A 20,062-nucleotide genomic window follows, 5' to 3' on the forward strand; every position below is an offset into this window, starting at 1 on the left:
ACCTTCATTCACTGATGGATTTCAATAAGTTTAGTACCTTCACTGTCCAGAAAACCTATGACAGAATATTGTTATTCCTTGGTGCATGTCACAAGAGTGGCAGCCAGTTTGAACTGATTTGTGGCAGTGCTTTGATTATCTGTAGTATGCTGCCACTTGTAGGGCATTCCTGATATCATTGGTAACAGTACTGCCAATGTACAGAACAATGGTATGAAGTGTTGATTTTTAATTACACTTTTAAGCTTTTTCATTTGACTCCCTCTCGTATTGTTTGTAAGTACACAACTAAGCCTTTGGTGAGTAAACTCCCGTCAGTAAAGATAAAAAAGGTCAAATATTGGAAATAAGTGATGTAGTCACAAATTTTTGTACAGTGGTAGGAGGGTGTTCCATGAACAGTATACTAAAAATCCTGATCGGTGGGGATGGGATACATTTGAAGGTCACTTTTGTATGTTTTTCTTGAATAATTCAGAACCGCAATCTCTAGCAAAAATATATCCCTGTACAAAATTGACTACATTAAGTGTGGTGCAACAAAGTTCCTATTCATTTTTTTCCATAGGACCATTATTTTGCACTAAGAGAGCAAGGCAATATTGAGAATCTTGTGTGGCATCCATGTGTTGTATATTAAGTGGTTTTTGTAGGGCAATTTGAGGTAGTTTCTCAATTTGATAGACAACAATTTTTCATCTCGACTTCCTCTACACCACTGTTGTACTTTGTAAACAGTTACCATTTACACCATGTGTACAGGAGAGAGATTTATATTCTTGATGTCATCTTGAATTACAGAATAACTATTATTGATAGTACCTAGATATTGATGTAGGCAATAAAAACCGTGTAACTCCATTTTGTTCAATTTTATAGAAGCAAACACGGTTTCTTAAAAAATATATAAAGTGATACAGATAATGTTGCCACATCTGCAACTATATAGTAGAACCTCAGTTATTGACAAATTAAAGAAATACATGCAATTTCAAATCTCTTTGATAATGGAGTTAGTGATTACTGGAATCACAAGGTTTCACAGATAAATGGAATTTCAAGGTTTCATTGCATGCTATTGGTATTCTGTTTCCATGAAATAAATTTAACATCATATCTTTAAAAACCATTTGAAAGCTCTTGCAAACGGAGACAGAAAAAAAGGAACTTGAAATTATTGTATCAGACAGACATCCTTGTAGCCTAAAACCTTTTTGCAGCTTAAAACTCTGTACCAGGCTGGGACGTTAACTCAGAACCTTGCCTTATGTGGTCAGTGCTCTTATTGACTGAGTTATCCAGGCATGACTCATGAACAGCTATTTAGTGAAAAATTGGATCTGGGAATCGTGCACTATATATGTGAAAAGTTTTAAATACTTTTAATGTTATTTTAGAGAGCTGCACAATCAGGCAGACCTAAAGTACTCGACATAAGCAATATTACCTAGTGTTCAAATCATTTAAGTGAATTACATTCCATGACACAATTTAACTAACCTACAGTATTAGTGCAGGATGTAGGAGTTCACAACAAGAATAATCTTAAACTAAGGTTTGCATAGCTACCAATTTACACCAATAGCCTTCAACATTTTGTGTGGATATTGAAAATACATGTTACAACGTGTTGCCAATATTGTGTGTGTATGGTGAGAGGCAACTTTCCGTTTCACAATATTGTTACATTCCATCCTGGATTTTCCACTGTCCAAAATTTGTTCTTGCATTTTGTCTTGAAATGGGAAGTTCTGTTTCTTTTATAGTAACTCATGTTGTTAACCACAAATCTTGTAAGTGAGTAGCTTTACTGTGAGGTCAGTAAGAGGCCTAAGCTCATAAAATGGTAGCCTATGTAGCTTCATGAATTAACACTATTATGTTGCTCTGGTGGATCACTTTTGGATTGAAGAGCATTGTTTTTGCCTGATCTGGGCTGCCTCAAAACATTTCATATGACATAAAGGAGGGAATCATGTAATGTAACCAGTTTAAGTGTGAAATTATTGCTGACTGTGGATAGTCATCTGATCTTAATCGTAGCTGCAACCAGCTTGAGCTGGAGGTCACGAATATCTGCTTTCCATGGGAACCTATTATCCCCCCTTAGACCTAGGAGTCTTGAGTTCACTGTAGTGTCAGTGGAATTGTTTACAAGCTACAGGATCACTAGACTATATGGGAGAGAATTCAATGTACTGTCCACCTCTGAATGCCACTAACTACCCAACATGTTCTGACCCACTCCCAGATTCCACCCCACCTCACCCAGGCTCTGCTTTGCTGACGTCCTCCATATGCAACATTACCTGTGATTTCCTCCCAAGCTCCTAATTAAACACAGAACACCTTATTGACCTATCCAATGAGAAACTTAATTCTGCAGAAGTTCAGAACTTTTTCAAAAGTTACACTTTCAGCCCAATGATGAAATTCAATCATGCTGGGCTGATTAAAGATCTACTCGCCTCTTTACACAGTCTATACAATGTGAACACTTTTCTTGCCACAAACCCTGTCACTGCTCCCCACCCCAAGTTACTATTTCCCTAATCTTTTTACGACCACAGAATCTTTTATTCCTTGATGTAAGCTGAATGGATTTGCACTCATTTCTGAATTTCAAATAATTTTTCTGTTTCAGCAATGGGTATGGGACTGTGCGTCGCGTTTATTGCATTTGTGCGTCTGCCCAGTCTGAAAGTGTCGACACTTTTGCTGACTGGACTGCTTATTTATGATGTCTTCTGGGTTTTCTTCTCGTCATATATCTTCAACACAAATGTCATGGTCAAGGTAATGTTTAATAGCAATTTATTATAATTATAAATATGAGATTTTATATTATATATCTAAAAAGAAAGATGATGAAACTTACCAAACAAAAGCGCTGGCAGGTCGATAGACACACAAACAAACACAAACATACACACAAAATTCTAGCTTTCGCAACCAATGGTTGCCTCGTCAGGAAAGAGGGCAACCATTGGTTGCGAAAGCTAGAATTTTGTGTGTATGTTTGTGTTTGTTTGTGTGTCTATCGACCTGCCAGCGCTTTTGTTTGGTAAGTTTCATCATCTTTCTTTTTAGATATATTTTTCCCACGTGGAATGTTTCCCTCTATTATATTCAGATTTTATATTATGCTATATAGCTCGTACTGTAATATATGGTGGCAGGTATTTACAATAGTAGACTTTGCATCAGACTATGATTAGTGATATGTTTATGAGAGTTATCTACAGAGCTACCTAGATATGGCAGCTTTCATTACACTTCTAAAGTCAGTGAAGTTTCTGTTATGCTGAATTTGTTGTTGTGTGTTTGTTTTATGGCCATAGTTGTAGCAACCATGCAGCAGCAGTCAAAACTTAATGTATAATGCAAGTGAATAAATAGAAATAATACGTTGTTACTAGTTATGAAAATAAGTTTGGAGAACCTTGTCATGGCAGTAATGAAAATTGGAAGGAAAAGTTATAGAATAATAGGAAAGGCTAAGAAAATGGAACGTAAATGAAGAAGAGTAAGACAAAGACAAAAAGGAAAAAAATATTTAAACACAGGGAGAGAAAAGTAAAGAGGGCAGTCCTGAGGCCTTCAGCACATTCATACAGAGGAGGCAGTTTGCTTTGTAACAGCAGAATAATTCTTGGAACAACAGATGATGCACCAGTGCATGTTTAGTAGTGGATTAGTGGATATCTGGTGGAGAAAAATTCTCACACACACACACACACACACACTACCCCCATCCCACTCTTATTTCTCATAGCCCCCTGTCCCTTCAACCCTTTGCCAAACCCATACGCCCCCACCACACCACACCCTCATCCAATATTGTACAGTGTAAAGGTACACAGCTAGACTTCACTGAGTAACTCTTTTCACCAACTAGTCTGCATTTCTTTCACAAAATAGTGAATGTACTAGACACGTGTAGCGTGCTCTGATTGTCAAAAGACTTGAGTCAGGTGTTGTAAATTTGTGACGTTTTTCTCCATGTAGAAATAAAATTACTCAAGTTCATGGGTCCACCTTTAAAGTAAATTTTGGAACAGGCCTGACCAAGATTTGTGCTCCTGGAGCACACTCGCGTTCTGTGAGTACAGTTTGTTCTACTCGGTGCTCTGGTTTTCTCAACCATTGCACTCTTCCACTCAGGTGTGGGACTGAGATGGCAATACAATATGCCAAAGGCTGCACACCTGTGAAACTTAAAACATGTTTGCAATGCGGTGCAACTACTTCTAAGAGTCGATCATTGTAGCACAATTTTATAAGTGGGCTTTTATCACATGTTTATTTTCAACTTTTGTTGCCAAAGCGGTAACTTCTATTACTTCAGTAAAGAAGTATATTAGATAGTGGTAAAATGGTCAGCAGAATTACAAAAATCTTTACATACAATCTGTTAACAGTAATTTTGTGGTGTATATACATTTATGCCACATTTGGATTTTAGAATATGTAATATACATGGTCCTATGGTTTGTGATATAGTCAAACACATGGAGCTATGCAGACTAAAATCTTTTAAACTCTAACATTGATGATGGGGCTTCATCAATTTCATAAGAGGGTTGGGGGGGGGGGGGGGGGGGGGATCACTCATGTATGTTGAATCAAACACTGAAATAAAGTGACTGGCCAGTGCAGTCGAGGATACTGCTCCTCACCTCTCAGCGCCACTCAGAGTGCTAGGCAGGAGTGTGGTCAGAGCGCTCTTGCTTGTAAAGCACTGTTTGGCCAGGCCTGTTTAATAATGTGTTAAGAGGCAGTTGTGAGAATGTTTTTTGAATGTTTGACTGCTTTTTGTGCACAGAAAATTAGGATTTTACCAAATAATACTGTAAAATAAATAGTTTTGTTGCTAATGAAAATATGAGAAAAATTACGAGTGTTGTCCAGAAAGTAATGCACCATTTTTTTCCCTTCAAGAGTTCTGTATTGAACGTAATGAGAATTAGACACACAAAATAATGTTGTTTTATCTACACACCCTATTTTTCCATGTAATCTCCATCCCGTTTTATGGCCTTCATCCAGCGCGAAACAAGAGCGTGTATGTCCCATCGGTACCAATCCTTGTCCTAGTGGTGGAGCCAGTGCTTCACTGTGTGAACTTCCTACGCTGATTGACAGATGCAGTGCCAAATACCAAGTCATAATGTTTCTGTCCTTGAGAATGACATCATCAGCTCACTGCAACATGTCAGGTGTGACAGCTGTGAATAGCCTCCCCGACCACTGCAAATCGCAGAATTCTGATGACCTCACCCTCTGTGCCCAGTGACTGACCATACTTCTGTTGACAGCAGATGCTCCATAGACTTTGCACAAGCATTTGTGAATATTCCCCACAATATCTTTCTCTGCGATGAAAAATTTGATGATGGCACATTGCTTGTAATCACCTACAGACGCTATTTCAAAACTTGTCCTGCAGCTATGTCATCCGTCGGAAGTGATGGAAACGTGGTGCTTTCACTCGGGAGACTTCAAACGATACATAAGTAATGTTTCACATTTGTAGCATTGTTTTTGGCTGAGAAAAAAAAAATGCAGTGGATTACTTTCTAAGCAACCCTCATATTATAGGCTTCTGCATTTACAGCCAGAAGAGATTTGTCCTTTTTAACAGTTAAAATAACATGCTAAAGTAGTTTCTAGGCAGATAGCTGTACATGAATCTTGAAAAAGCAATTAATAAAGTAATTTTCTTAGATGTGTGACTTGGTGACCAAGTGGGTAAGTGTCACACTGCAAATCCAAGGCTCATAATCTGATCTGCAGTCAGCCCTCTGCTTTTTCTCTGTTGCAAAAGATCAAGAGATTTCAACAACTAACCATACGTATTGTGTGTGAAAAATGGCAGGGTACACTTTGGTTCAGATTAGGTATTAAGTTTTAGGTTCTGTAACTAGCAGCTCAAAATCTCAAAGCTGAAGAACGCAGTGCTATAAATCCTCTAACAGGACCAAGTATTGTAGTTTTGTTACAAATTGTACAGTTGTACCTTAGTTAGTTTTTATTTCCCCAGTGATTCATATGAACTTTATGTTCTGTAAGTAATTAATAATTCTGGCCTTTTTCATGTTGATGTTTCAAGGTTGCTACACGGCCAGCAGAAAACCCAGTTGGCCTCGTTGCGCGAAAGCTTCACCTGGGAGGAATGGGAGGAGTGCGTGAAGCGCCAAAGCTCTCTCTGCCGGGGAAACTAGTGTTCCCATCACTCCACCATGCTGGCCACTTCTCTATGCTGGGCCTGGGAGATGTGGTCATGCCGGGTCTTCTGCTCTGCTTTGTGTTGAGATACGATGCGTATAAAAAATCCCAGCTGCTGCATCTAGCTGACACGGGAGTACCACCCCCAAGGCAGTTCAGTAAACTGAGGTATATTCGCATCTGTAATCCAAATCTGGCTTGTACCAGATTCATAGATTTTTTTGACTATGCGAAAGCTGAACAGCTATCTATCATTACAAATTAAACCAAAATGAGGTTATGCAACCACTCACCTGCAGCTGGTGTGTGGCACATAGAAACATGATACCAAAGACCCTCTGTTGTTGCGTGCTTCTGTATGTCACTCATCAGTCAAGTACAGTTGATTTATGGTTGATTTCCTTATTTTTGTGTGTTGTTTTCTTTCTGTAACTTATGTTATTGTAATGTGACACAACATTTACAGTGGAAAGTGCGAAAATTTCAGTATTTGTTTGGAGAACAGTTAGTAGACAATTAAAACAGCTGAAAGAATTCCTTCTTGAGTAAAAGGAAAATAAAATTGTCTTGAACTGAATAATTAATTCTGTAAGTGTATTCTATTTACATTAATATTTTGTCTTGTTGTGAAAAATTTATTTATTTTGGTGTCATTATGAAATTCCACTGTGTCTTGAGATGCTCTGTAGTTGATTCATACAATATAATTTTTCTGTTCTTTTACAATATTATGAAAAAGGAAGTTGCTACTCACTATATAGCAGAGGTGCTGAGTTGCATATGGGTGCAACAAAAGATGTCACAATATAAGCTTCTGGCCAACAAGGCCTTTTTCGGAAAAAAACAAACACACACACACACACACACGACTGCAGTCTCTGGCAGCTAAAGCCACACTGTATGGCTTCAGCTGCCAGAGGCTGCAGTCATGTATGAGTTGCATTTGTGTGCGTGCGTGTGTTGTCTATTTTCGACAAAGCCATTGTTGGCCGAAAGCTTATATTGTGACATCTTTTTGTTGTGCCTATCTGCAACTTAGCATCTCCGTTATATTGTGAGTAGCAACTTTCATTTTCATAATATTGTTACATTCTGTCCTGGATTTTCCTTTGTTTGACATTCTACTCTTTTATTTCTTAGTAGTGTGCCATTTTTCCATGATGTGACAGTGATACAGCATTTAGGTGGTATAATCTGTTTTTGTTGGTACTTGGGTAACCATGAGTTCACAGTAGAACTAAATTAATTTTTTTTTTTTTTTTTTTTTTTTTTTTTTTTTTTTTTTTTTTTTTTTTAGAATTTGAGCCTGGACTAGTTTGTTTTGTTACAGTGCTCTTAAGAAACAAACCTTTAGCAGTTGTTACACTATTATCCATCTTTCTTACTCATAGAGCACTGTATCACCAAGAAATGCAGCAGATCCTGTGTAGTATTTGAAAATTTTGAGAGAAGTACTGGGATATTGGAAATTTGTTTTACATGTCTGCAAATACATCTGTGTTGTTGTTATATCTTTGAGAATTTCAGTGTGTGAAGAATGACAGAAACCTGCAGTGATATGTCTGGTGAATATAGTAGCCATTGTGTACAAAATGTAGGTGCTATAAAGCAGTGTTTTTGACAACATTTGTCTAAAAGTAATGGCCTATTTACACAATAATTAACTTTCAGAACAACCACGAAAATTGAATGACAGTGATGTCATCAAATTGACCAATACTTAAAAATAGATCGTTATATCCTGATGGTTTGGAAATTTTAGATATAATGGACACGCTTGGAGTGGTGGCATAATTTGTCTGGATTTACAGTGCTAGTCTAGTTTGGTGGTTTTTGCATCTGTTTTCAGAAGTAATGTAGTAGTTTATAAATAACTGTCCTGCTTTGTTGTAACATTTGATTTTATCTAAGTTATGAAGAGTCCACAGTATTGTTTAGTTGTGGCCAAAGCAAACATTTAGTTCCATTTTCTCCCGTTTTGCAAATGATGTAACTTGTTGCGTCATATTGCTACTGAGAATTAGTCCTCCAATAACACTTATGTCATGAATAGCTGTTTCCTCCATAGTTGCCGTGGTGTGATTACTGGTAAAGGACAGAAATGGCTTGAGTACAAGGCTAATGTTGAGAGAAATCAAGGTGCTGCATTTACATCAGTGCTACACTGGCTTGTTTCCTACCTGCTACAGATCCATGATTATAATGAGTCTGACAGTGGCAGCACTGTGGTCGCTTCCTGTGTGTCATCTCATTCTCTCTTACTGACGCATGCAGGAGTGTAGGGCTTGCCGTGTCATAGTGCAGAACTTGAGTGCACAATCTTACTGTTCTAAAGGACAATATGACCGATTATTAGGATCAGATGACCACAACAAAGTTATCTTTTGTGAGACTGTGGAGGGTGTAAGATGAAAATTATTTGATGCAGTCGACACAATTGCAGATGTGCCTCATTAGGGGAAGAGTGATGTTTGGAATAAATTCAGTGCTATAGTCCAAACTTCAGACAAGAAACATAAAAATCTCATCCAGTGCCAACAAAGGGTTTTTATTCTTGTTTGTTCCACCTCCCACAAAAGAGAACATACGTGTTTCATCAACTGAAAACTGGGGGCTCTGCAAAGTTACTCTGATGCCCCTGTGACCAAATATCGTGCTATTTCTGTAATTTCTCGGTTATGGCAACTTGGTTTATGGTCTAATGATGAGTTGTTAAACTTGTTATTCTTATCCATAACTTTTCAAAAACTGCTGTGAATCTATTTTAATAATTAATCACCATGTAGAGAGTACAGTTCATCCTCGTGGCTGTTTTCTTTTACTCTTGTCACAGACTCGGTAACGTGGCAGAAGTGTGTGGCCAACGTAATTGTAATTGTAGTGCCCAGGAGTTGTGTATGTAGTGGCAGTGATGCAAGTTCCCAGTTGTACTTGCAAACTCGTGTACTCACTTCCCATGTTATGGTGATAAAGTCCACTTCTGACTGACAACAGTCTACAGTGGCAAGTTCTCAGCTAAATGGCCTGCAACAGAAACTTGCAAGTAGAGTCTTCGAATGTAAGAACACAACGGATTCAGAGATGGCACCATAGGACCCATTGGCGATATTAAAACATGTGTACAGATCTCTTTTCTGATCTCCGATTATTGGAAGAAAGATATTTGTGGAATGAAGGTGAAAAGAGGATGGGGATGAGGAATTATTAAAAGCCTATCAGCTGGGACATGAGAGAGGATCATAATTGAAGGGAAGTTGAAACTGAATAAGACAACTTTCAGTATATAATTTGGGCTTGATCTGGGCAGTATAGGGTAGATTTGGAAGAAATACTTCCATTTAAGGGAGCAGGTAAAGGACAGCTGATTCTTGATAAGTGTGGTTTTTAGATAATCTCAGTTCCAGATTTCTAAACCTGTGCTATGAGGTAGCTATCTGTAGAGCTGCTTTAGATATGTTGCTTTTGGCCAAAGCCTTCATCAGAAAAGAAAACACACACACACATTCATACAAGGAATTGTATTAGTCATACAAAGGGTGGGAGGAGGGATCTATGTGGGAGACTTGTTTGTGAACAAGATTTTTGGGATAGTTGTGGGAAAGGAATGCTTGGGAGAAACTGTTGGTGTAGGTATCGAGAAATTCAGTGGTGGAGAAGATAAGTTTGCCATGGATACCTGGTCTGTAGGAAAAAGGGCATTTGATATGTAAATGCTGTTGCTTATTGGTTGTTTTTATATGGACTGTGGTTTAGATGAGGTTTAAGTGAGTGGAGGTCAACGTGCAGGAAGGTGAATTTTAGCTGCGTGCTGACACCTTCATGAATTCGATCAACATAAAACATCCTCCCCCCTCTCATTTTTCATTATTCTTTATTTGTCAGATAGTTATAATTTTTAATAATGACCCTTTTTCTATCCTAATTCTTAACTGCAGTATTCATCTCTTCCAACTAAACTTAAGTTTACTTGACACTCTGTCCTTATGTCTACACTAAAGCTGACACACTGTATCGTGTCTGACCTACTCTTTCTGACATCTCCCCTTTGTCTTTGTAGCGATAGTAAATCTTGACATGTACAGCGTGCTCATTTTTTTGGTATATAATTCAATGCAAGACATAAAATTGAACCAGTGTGTTCCATTAGGTAACAACTAATATTTATCATGGAGCAATGTAGTCTTATCCTAAGAAAAAGATTGGATGAATAACTATGACGCAGTTAAATTGTAAATGCTACAAACTGTAAGCTGGTTTGAACCCACTTTAGGAAGTTACTTTTCAACTATTATAATGTACGTTACTGCACATGTGGGAAATATCTTGTTGATAATGTTATGTGGTTTTACTGAATTGGACTTTTTTTGGTAAATCCTGCTCCATTAAGTACACAGAAACTTTTAAATTAATAGTTAGGTTATAATTAATACTAGCATAGTAATACAGTGATATTTCTTAGTATATGTCATTGATATGTGTTGCAAATAAATAAAATGTATGTCACAGAATACATGGAACAGAACTATTGTAATATGAGTATTCTAGATGCCACTCAGTTGAAGTTCATCACTGATTTATATAGCATTGATCTTGATGTGCCAGCACTTTGTTAGAGCGTTGGAATACACACACATCTTGAAATAACACTCAGGACCTATGAAATGATGCGGTATGAAGTCCTATCAGTTTTTATAGATAATCCTTATGATCATCTGTAATAGATATTCAGCTCAGAAACAAATAGTTTTCCCATTATTAACGAGATATGTGAGTAGATACCGTGTAACAACAGTTTCAGATTTCTTGCATTAATTAGTGTTAGCACCTTGAGTCTGAAGTTTGAATGTTACATGTTTCAGCTACTTCCATTGCTCTCTGATTGGTTACTTCCTTGGTTTGCTGACAGCAACAGTGTCATCGGAGGTGTTTAAAGCTGCGCAGCCTGCCCTTCTGTATCTTGTGCCGTTTACGCTGTTACCTCTGCTCACAATGGCCTATCTTAAGGTACGTATTAATGCAACAATGTATGAAAAGCATAGATAGCTGTCTGTGGCTGCAGCGTGTGTGTGCTTTCTACTTCAGAAGAAGGCCTTTTGGGAGAAATACTAAAATGTGTAGCAATCTCTGTCTGTGATTCAACATCTCCTGTATTGGTGAGCAGTAAGTTTGTTATGTATTAATTGAAGCTGAGTTGTGGTCACAATTATAAATTACTATATTATCAAACATTTATTTTTGAAACTGTGACTAGTTGTTTGAGTATAGATTTTTGCAACAGAAGGAAGTTTCAAAAGTTGTGAGAGCATATGAAAAATACCATTTAAATGTCATCTAAAAAGTACTCAGTAAAAAAGTGTGACTCTGAAGGTAAATAATTAGAGAAAATGCTGACATTATTTATTTATTCATGTGCTTTGGTTTCTGTTCCACAACTTATAATCCTAGTTTACTGTAACTTCTTGCTTGTGGTTGACACTTTTATTTTTGCAATAGTTTGCCATAAATTCAGATGTTTTCAAACTAACTGTTTGCAGTAAAAAGAAAAGTAATGAAAGAACTACATGTTCATTGGTATTTGTAGATTTATTTATTTATTTGTTTGTTTTACAAAAAATTACATATTCCTTATGTTGTACATTTCACCTCATGGAACTTTTGTATAAAAAAATATTGTTGAAATATACATTGAGACATATTGCAACTTGATATTAATTTAGTGCAGAGCTCAACAACTGGTTCTTAATAGAGAAAAAGTAAAGTTGTGCAGAAACAAATTAATTTAACTACATATGGAAATAGAAAGTTGCTGGTGGAATAGAAACAATTTAAGGAATGAGGGTAAAACCTCACTGAATTGGCACTTAAATCAAGACTGAGGAATTTTTGCTACCTTTAAGATGAAAACTGGCCTTGGGTTGGTAAGGCCAGTGTTGCTTCATTGTGTATGGCCAATAGTTCATTGTAAAATTTATGCTTCAGGCTATGTGCCTCCCACCAGTTCCAAAGAGCATTGATTAATGAAGCAGTTGGGAAGAAGAGTTCGTATTCCCTCTGAAAACTGAAAGTGTGCCCAATTCTTCAGGCATAGTTACTTTTACTCCCAATACTTTTTGAGCACTGACAGGGTAGAAAATTCACCAAAGTATGTAAGAAATAAATAGCTATAATGTTACCTTAACATTAAACACTGTAGAATCATGTCATTTCAAGGTTTGGAGTAAATTGTGTAAGAGAGACAAAGAAAATGTTGGGCGAGAAGGAAAGAAGAAAGGAATGTGGACAGTTTGAATAACAAGTACACTGTTGTTGTTCTACTGATTTTTGTTTATTTCTATCTAGTTTTTGGTTTATCAAGCCATCTCCAGGAAACAACTGATAAGCATCTACAAGGAACATGAGTTCTTTAGGTGTCCCTTGCAGATTTTTGACAGTTGTTTCCTGAAGATGACCTAATAAGCCGAAAACTAGTTAGAAGCAAAACAAAAACAGTGTACTTGTTATTCAACCTTAAATATGGAATTATTCTACCAAGAAGTAACAGAAGAATGCATAAATAAGAATATGAACAGTTTAATAATTTTAAATAGTAATGGTGGCTAGTTTGGATTGACAAAGGTAATATGGGATTAAATGATGTTAATTCACACGAAGAAGAGGGAGTGGTTGCTGAGTGGTTGACTCAGGCCTTAAGAGAAAGGACTGAAGAAAAGAAGACCGCTTATCAGAAATAGTTAAGTTCTAAAAGACAGTAAGATAGAGATCACTACAACACAATCTTTTCAGTGCTGCAGACATGCTCTACGCATTCTGTGCTGAAGGTGGCTTTTGCTATGACTCTGCTGGTCACCAAATGCTGGTGCATGTGCTCAAAACTATTCAAGATATCAAAATGAAGTTTTAGCAAATGATAGCACCTGATGATGAGGCACATACGTTGTTTGATAAATACCCAAAACTTCGTTATTCAGGGAGATATAGAAGTAGCTCATCTGCACCAGTGAGGGGTTGGCATCTAGGGACAAATACAAATGTTTGTAGGAAAATCCAAGTGCCATGCGTATACAGTCCACGGCACCTGGTGAATAGTGTAGCAGGATATGTATAGACATCCATAGCAGTGAAGGGGTTAAGAGAGTAAGGAGGATGGTTATCTGAGCTAAAGAGAAGCCATGGGATATAGAAATTTGCTGACCTAGAACATTTAGTTGATACAACACGGCATCAGGGTCTTGGTGATTTGTGTATCAAATGAGAGTGCCTGCTAAAATTAGATGAGGAGCTAAAGTGATTGCCATTTATGAATGGAAGGCATGTTTTACATATCTTATTACAGAGCACAGGGAAGAGTTTTGAGAAGAGCAGAATGAAGTGGAGAGTTATCCTGTGCAAGAGGTGGCCAACAATGAAGTTTATCAGGCCCTTCAAAAATAAAAACAATGGAAAGGCAGCTGGTCATGGTGACATAGTAGTGAAATTATTGAAGTATGGAGGACCTAAAGTGGTAGTAGCACTTGTAACTATTTTTAATAAAATGGTTTAGGCAGATGAAGTATCTCAAGACTGGAAAACATCTTATATTACTGCCATGTATAAGAAAGGTGGCAGGAGAGATCAGACTAATTACAGAGGAATAAATGTAATGGCTTAAGAGAGGAGGTTGCTCAGTAGTATAGTAAAGAATAGATTGCAAAAGGTTGTGAATAAATGTAATGGCTTAAGAGAGGAGGTTGTTCGGTAGTATAGTAAAGAATAGATTGCAAAAGGTTGTGAATATCATTGTATCTAAAGAAAAGTTAGGTATCATTGCTGGGAAAAGCTATGTTGATAACCCCTTTGGTGCATGCCATATGTGCAAGAAAATTATCACAATAAATTGAGATCTCTGTTGATTTAGAAAAGATGTATGATTCTGTGCAAGAAAGTTACTATGGGCAGCATTGGAAAATGTTTGAGTGGATGATGCATTAATAGAGTTGGTGAAATGGGTATACCACAAATATGAGGAAGTTGTGAAGTTTGGTGGGAAGATATCAGAAAGTGTGAAAACAAGTAAAGGCTTAAGAAAAGGATGTTCTAATTACCAGCCTTGTGTAAGTTGTATTTAGAAGTTGTTTTTGGTTACTGTAATAGACAGTGCAAAAGTTTTATCATAGCAGTACAGCATAAGCGTTTACATTAATTACTGTTTGCCAATGATTGAGTACTTTTGGCTCTGAATTAGGTGTGAGAAAATTAATGGATGCTTATAGACAATGGTGACTAACAGACGTATGGATAAAACAGAATATTACTTTGGAAGTGGGCAAACTGAGGATTTTGATTGTGAGTTTGGCTGGGTAAGAAATGTTTTAAGTGTTCAAGTATCTGGGTTCACTAATCAGTAAGATCAGCCACTGTGAAGTGGACATATCCCACAGGTTAAGTCAAGTGAGGGTAGCTATTAGATCATTAATGGTATCTTTTGGAGTTTCACACACTTCCTGGCGAACAAAGAAAGTAGTGCTGTATGCTGTGGTTGGAAGCATCCTGACATACAGTGGAGAGTGCTGGACATTGAATGAAGGAAAGGGGGAGGGGATTGAGGCTGTCAGAATGGACGGGTTACTGTGGAGCATGAGGGTAACTTGCTTGGATTGACTGAGAAACGAAAACGCAAGAATGCAAAGGGATGCTGTGGAACCAATCACAGATAGGATTGATGCTAGAGTACTGAAATGGTATGGACATGCCTGATGGATGGAGGAACAATAATAGGTGCAGTGTTTGTGCAATTGGTGTCTGCCTTGGAGGAGGAGCTGAGGCAGTGTGGAGGCAAACTATAGCCAAATCCATGGAAAGGAGAGGTCTATCAGAAAAAGATCATCATGATATACGTCTGTGGCATCTAGGACAGGCAACTGCTGGTTAGTGGAAATGCCTGCTAAAGTAAAAGTAAGTACTTTACACAACAAAGGAATTATTTAAAATGAGAAACTGAAGAAAGTGTTGATATGAAAGAGATTGAGCATTAAAAACAAGAGAAAATAAGTATTTGTGTGTATTCTCCAGAACCCATTTTTAATACAGGCAAGTCCACACTAGACCATAAATTTAGTCTTCTTTTTTTCTTCCCCCAATGTAATAATTCTTTACACTGTATCTGCCCCCCCTTCCTCTTCCACCCATCTCTGTGCCACACTCTTTGTGTCCCATACATTATCACATCAGATTTCACTTCTTTCACTTTGTATTCCCACTTGAGTGTTCACATAAATAGTCCTCATTGACAGTTTTCTCTAGCACTGTTCATAGTGTAATAATTTTTTGCACTGGAAGTGATATCATCATGACCATATGTAGTAGTAGTAGTAGTAGTGGTAGTGGTGGTGGTAGTAGTAGTAGTAGTAGTAGTAGTAGTAGAAACTGCCTGTTGACTTCTGTCTCGGATTCTTTAGCCAATGTTGGCCGAAGAACTCGAGACAGAAACCAATAGGCAGTTTGTCAACAAGTGGCCATGAAAGCCTTAACAATTCTGTAATAATAAATATATCTGGCTGTCCTTGGAGAAGGATACCATTCTGATTTAAATGGTAAATTTCCTAGAGTGGTTAAGTAGATACTGCAATGCCAGTTATTCTAAAACTTGGTTTGAGAAACCATTTTTGTAAGACAATAGAAATGGAACCATAGAACAATGGAGTGGGGTGTTCATAACTTATCTTACCTCTGCTTCAGACTACAGACATGAAGTAGATATGATTATTTCATTATTTGCAATTTTTAGCAGATACCTATACACAGATCTTGTAATGTCCTGGCAAGGGATGTTCATCATAACTGAAAATATTAATAGAATAGTTTTATTTCATTATAAATGAACTGATATTGATTGCAGACAGTAATACAGTGTTTTGCCTAGAATAATTACTTGTCATCTGGAATTGTTTTGAAAGAATGGTATTTCATTGCAGGGTGATTTACGGAGAATGTGGAGTGAACCGTTCATCATACACCCACCATCAAAACACTTAGAAGTTTGACATGCCACAGTGCATCTTTGAATCTTACTGTTATGGTGGGTAGGCTCAGTGTTGTTATGGAAGTGTCAGAAGATTGGGATCAACTCTCAATGGTTTAAGTGTCAAGCTGTTATTGCTGCATCTGTCACTGTCTGTGTTAGAATGTGAGATTCCTCAAATTGTGTGTTCACTACATCAGTGTTGGACGGAGTTTGTTACTCCACTTAAGACTTACCACTAAAGTATTCATTGTTTGCATCTCACTGTTGGAAGTGAAATGAAACACAAGCATATTAGTGATTATCATCAAAGACTACACCATTTGACAACTGTGCTGTGTGTCATAACAAATGACCTTGTTTATTTATTCTACGTGTTTCATACAAATATGAAATACTGTTCACCCGGCAACATGTTACCGGTATGTGTGTGCGTGTGGGGTACTCCTAGTCACACAAAGAGGCTTAACCGAGTTTCTTCTCTAACCTTTACTTTTTATTGCTGCAGGATGTCCTCCAGCTACTTAACAATATTTGTGACTGTATTTTGCTGCTTGGATGAGATTCATGGTGGTTTCTCATTGTTAGATCAGTATTATAATAGTGCAAGATAAGCAGATGTGGAAAGAGCATTGTTTTTGTTTACCTGTTTTTTTTATTTCTTGAAAGATTTGTTGGTACTGCTATTGTCACATGTACAAGCAATAATAAAAAGGCCATTAAAAGTTTTGTAATAATTGCTTTAAGTTTGCTTTGTTTGTGTCTTACAAAATATTGAAAGTTGATAATATTGAGAGAGATTTAGAACTACATTTCAAAAAAGTCACTCACTGTAACTTGTCATTTTGTTTTGTTTTCAGAGCGGTGTTTCTTGACAGGTATACTGTAGACAGCAAAAATGTAACACATTATTAATTCAAACTGTTCAAGAACCAAATCTGTTTGCAGTTTAGAACAGATGTATTTGATTTCGCATTCAATGTTTAGAGCACTTACATTTTGAAGTTAACTGGGCATTGAAAACATTTCTTTACTTATCCAGTTAACTATGAGATGAGAAGTTATTCAATATTATGTCATATTACTTCAGTTTTTCAGCTTCTATATTTTGTAGTTTGTGTACAACTTAAAATTCTGTTCACCAGGCTGTGAGTGTTATTACCACTGTTTCTTTAGAATGTAACCAACTATCCATTATAATTTTCTTGTTTCTTATATATTTTATGAAATGAAGATGACAGCTAAATAGGGAATCCAGACCAGTTTGAAGATGAACCACACAGAAGTATAATCATGGTAGTTACAGCAATATTTACTCTGGCCACCCCCCTCCCCCGAAGATATATACATGGAAGATGACCTTATTCTGACTCTTGTTTCCCTGAATTGTTTATTTTATATTGAAAAACAAAGTTATTTCAAATAAGTTACCTTGTTGGTAACTTCATATTGAAGTCTACATTTAAGTGAAACAATGCCTCAAAGTTGTTATGAATAATGCTGATGGATTCTGTGCTCAATAATAAGTCAGTTTTGCCAGCCTGGCATTCAATAACAATTGGACTTGGAGCTTAAACTGTACAGATAATGTTTGTTTTTAGATTATTTCTTATGGGTCACATGGACTTCAGACACTTAACCATAAATTAAGACACTATATTGTGTGATTTGGCAGCTTCTGTATGGTTCATCTGAACAGTGGATAACTTGGTTGAAATCTTTTTGATACCTGATTCTTAAATTTTATTCTGATTTCAGTTTCATGTGAAAAATGTACTAATAAATGCACCCATAAGTATTTCACTGACAGATTTAGTTATATGGCTGCAGGCTCATGTTTTAATTGATCTTCTGTTGCCCCATAATGTTATGTGAAGAATCTTGTGTAACTTGAGCATCTGAACTTTGTTTCTGATTTTTGTGTGTCAGATGTGTGTTGCTGGAGGCTTTTGACTGACATATTTGTTATCTATTTTATGACAAAACTTCCTTTGATAACAACGGTAATGAACTCTATATCTTGCAGATGACACCATCTCTATTATTGTTACCATATTGGTAGTACCAAAAAACTGTCAGTGCTTCAGAATTTTTGGGAAGAGAATGTTATGTAAATTTTCCATTGCTTTTTTTTTCTCCCCAATTAAATGATTATTGTAGTTTATAATGATTGAAGAGACTGGTTGAGTGGTTATAAATTTGTGCCTCATATTGATAGGTTGTGAAAATTGTGCTGAATTATTACATTTAATTTTTTGTGTTTTGGGAATTATGCTGTACACAAATTTATTTGCAGAAAAGAGAAAGAGATTAAAAATATTGAACAGCTCCAATTTCCTAACTATTCACATTTCTATATATTATTTTTGCTGTGTATTTCTGTTCAAAGACCAAACAAAAATTTAGGCAGTAAAGTTGTGTTGATGTTTGTGAGAAACATAAAATGGCATTGTTTTTTAGGGTCTTAAGTGCATACTTGGACTCAGTTCCCCACTGTTTCCTCCACTATACCACTGACATTGCTGCAGCTGTTTCATTTCTAATCATTAGTCCTATTTCTTTCTTTGTCAATTTTAGTACAGTTGTAATCTCCGGGCACATATTGCATTTAACAGCATAGAGGAATACTTTCTAGAAAATTATTTACTTTTACGCATTTGATTGATCTCATTCTTATATTATATAGCACAGTTTATTGTTTTGTTCATATTAATTTTTTATCATTTACATTTTATATTTCTAGGCTTCACTTCATATTGTTTGGTGCTAAATGAAATTTTCAGAGTGAAAGAAGTGATCCAAGGAAATTCCATTCCACCAAAACTACACTGCCACTCTGGGGGAAGTTTTGCATTCCTTAAATTGAAAAAAATGAGCAGGGAATACATGTTAATAGAACATATCTGAATAATGTTCATTTTGATAATGACATTGTATTGTGTGCTTCTATTGCAAATAAATTACTATTACAAAAGATGCAGGAACCTTAATAGCTCAAGTTTGACATTGGGCCTGAAAATAAATTACATAAGACAAAAAACCTGCAAACAATGTTGAAAAAAAAATTGTACAGCTTAACAGTGTCATCATAGAACTAGAATTATTGAGAACTGATTGAACTGATGAGGTTTTCTGTTTAGGAGAGATGATTGAAGAGTTTGTCACATTGGCAGACCAGTCATTAGAGACAGAGCACAAGCTCAGATTATGAAAGGAAATCAGCCATGCCCATTTCAAAGGAACTGTACTGGAGAAATTTTGGGGAATCACTGAAAACCTAAATCTGGATGGCTGGACAGGGATTTGAACAGTCATCCTCCCAAATGTGAGTTTAGCTTGCTAACCATTGCACCACCTCATTTGGTGAAGATGACAGCAAAAGAAAAAACCAGAAAAGTCAAAATGGCCCAAAGTGCTTTTTGTAAATTAAATAGTGTTTTCGAAACTGAGTTTCTCATGTGTCTGAAACAGAAAGGGCACAATCAGTTCATATTTGTGTGCTTTAACATGTACTTTAAGTACAAAAAAATTAGGAAACTGAAGTTCACTTAATTGGTAATGGGGAATTGTACATCAAGAAGTAGTAAGATAAGTTAAGGGAAAAAAGAAGCAAATGGCTCAATGAAGTTCTTCGTTGAACTCCAAGAGAGAAGAAGACACAGGCAACAATTTAACAGAAGGTGAGTAGGTGGCATTATAAAACACGTAGAAGTAACTTGGATGCATATAACTAAAATATTAATTTATGTAAGTTTTAAAGGCTATTGAAGATTTCCAACAGGACAATAATACAGGATTCCCACACTGCACTTCAGAGTTATCGGGTGACATTAGGAC

At 36.6% G+C, this 20,062-nt stretch overlaps 1 protein-coding gene across 1 annotated transcript in view; it reads left to right on the forward strand.

Moving 5' to 3' along the window:
- The window catches only part of LOC124711432 (signal peptide peptidase-like 3), a 78,973-nt gene extending 59,856 nt beyond the window's left edge, over positions 1 to 19,117 (forward strand). Inside the window, exons 8-11 of the mRNA XM_047241501.1 lie at positions 2,645 to 2,796; positions 6,113 to 6,396; positions 11,088 to 11,232; positions 16,179 to 19,117. Of these exons, the coding sequence (XP_047097457.1) occupies positions 2,645 to 2,796; positions 6,113 to 6,396; positions 11,088 to 11,232; positions 16,179 to 16,247 (650 nt within the window). The 3' untranslated portion in view covers positions 16,248 to 19,117. The remainder of the gene's footprint in view (positions 1 to 2,644; positions 2,797 to 6,112; positions 6,397 to 11,087; positions 11,233 to 16,178) is intronic.
- The last annotated feature ends 945 nt before the right edge of the window (positions 19,118 to 20,062 follow it).

The sequence above is a fragment of the Schistocerca piceifrons genome, chromosome 8, assembly GCF_021461385.2.
Source record: "Schistocerca piceifrons isolate TAMUIC-IGC-003096 chromosome 8, iqSchPice1.1, whole genome shotgun sequence".
NCBI classification, from domain to species: Eukaryota; Metazoa; Arthropoda; class Insecta; order Orthoptera; family Acrididae; genus Schistocerca; species Schistocerca piceifrons.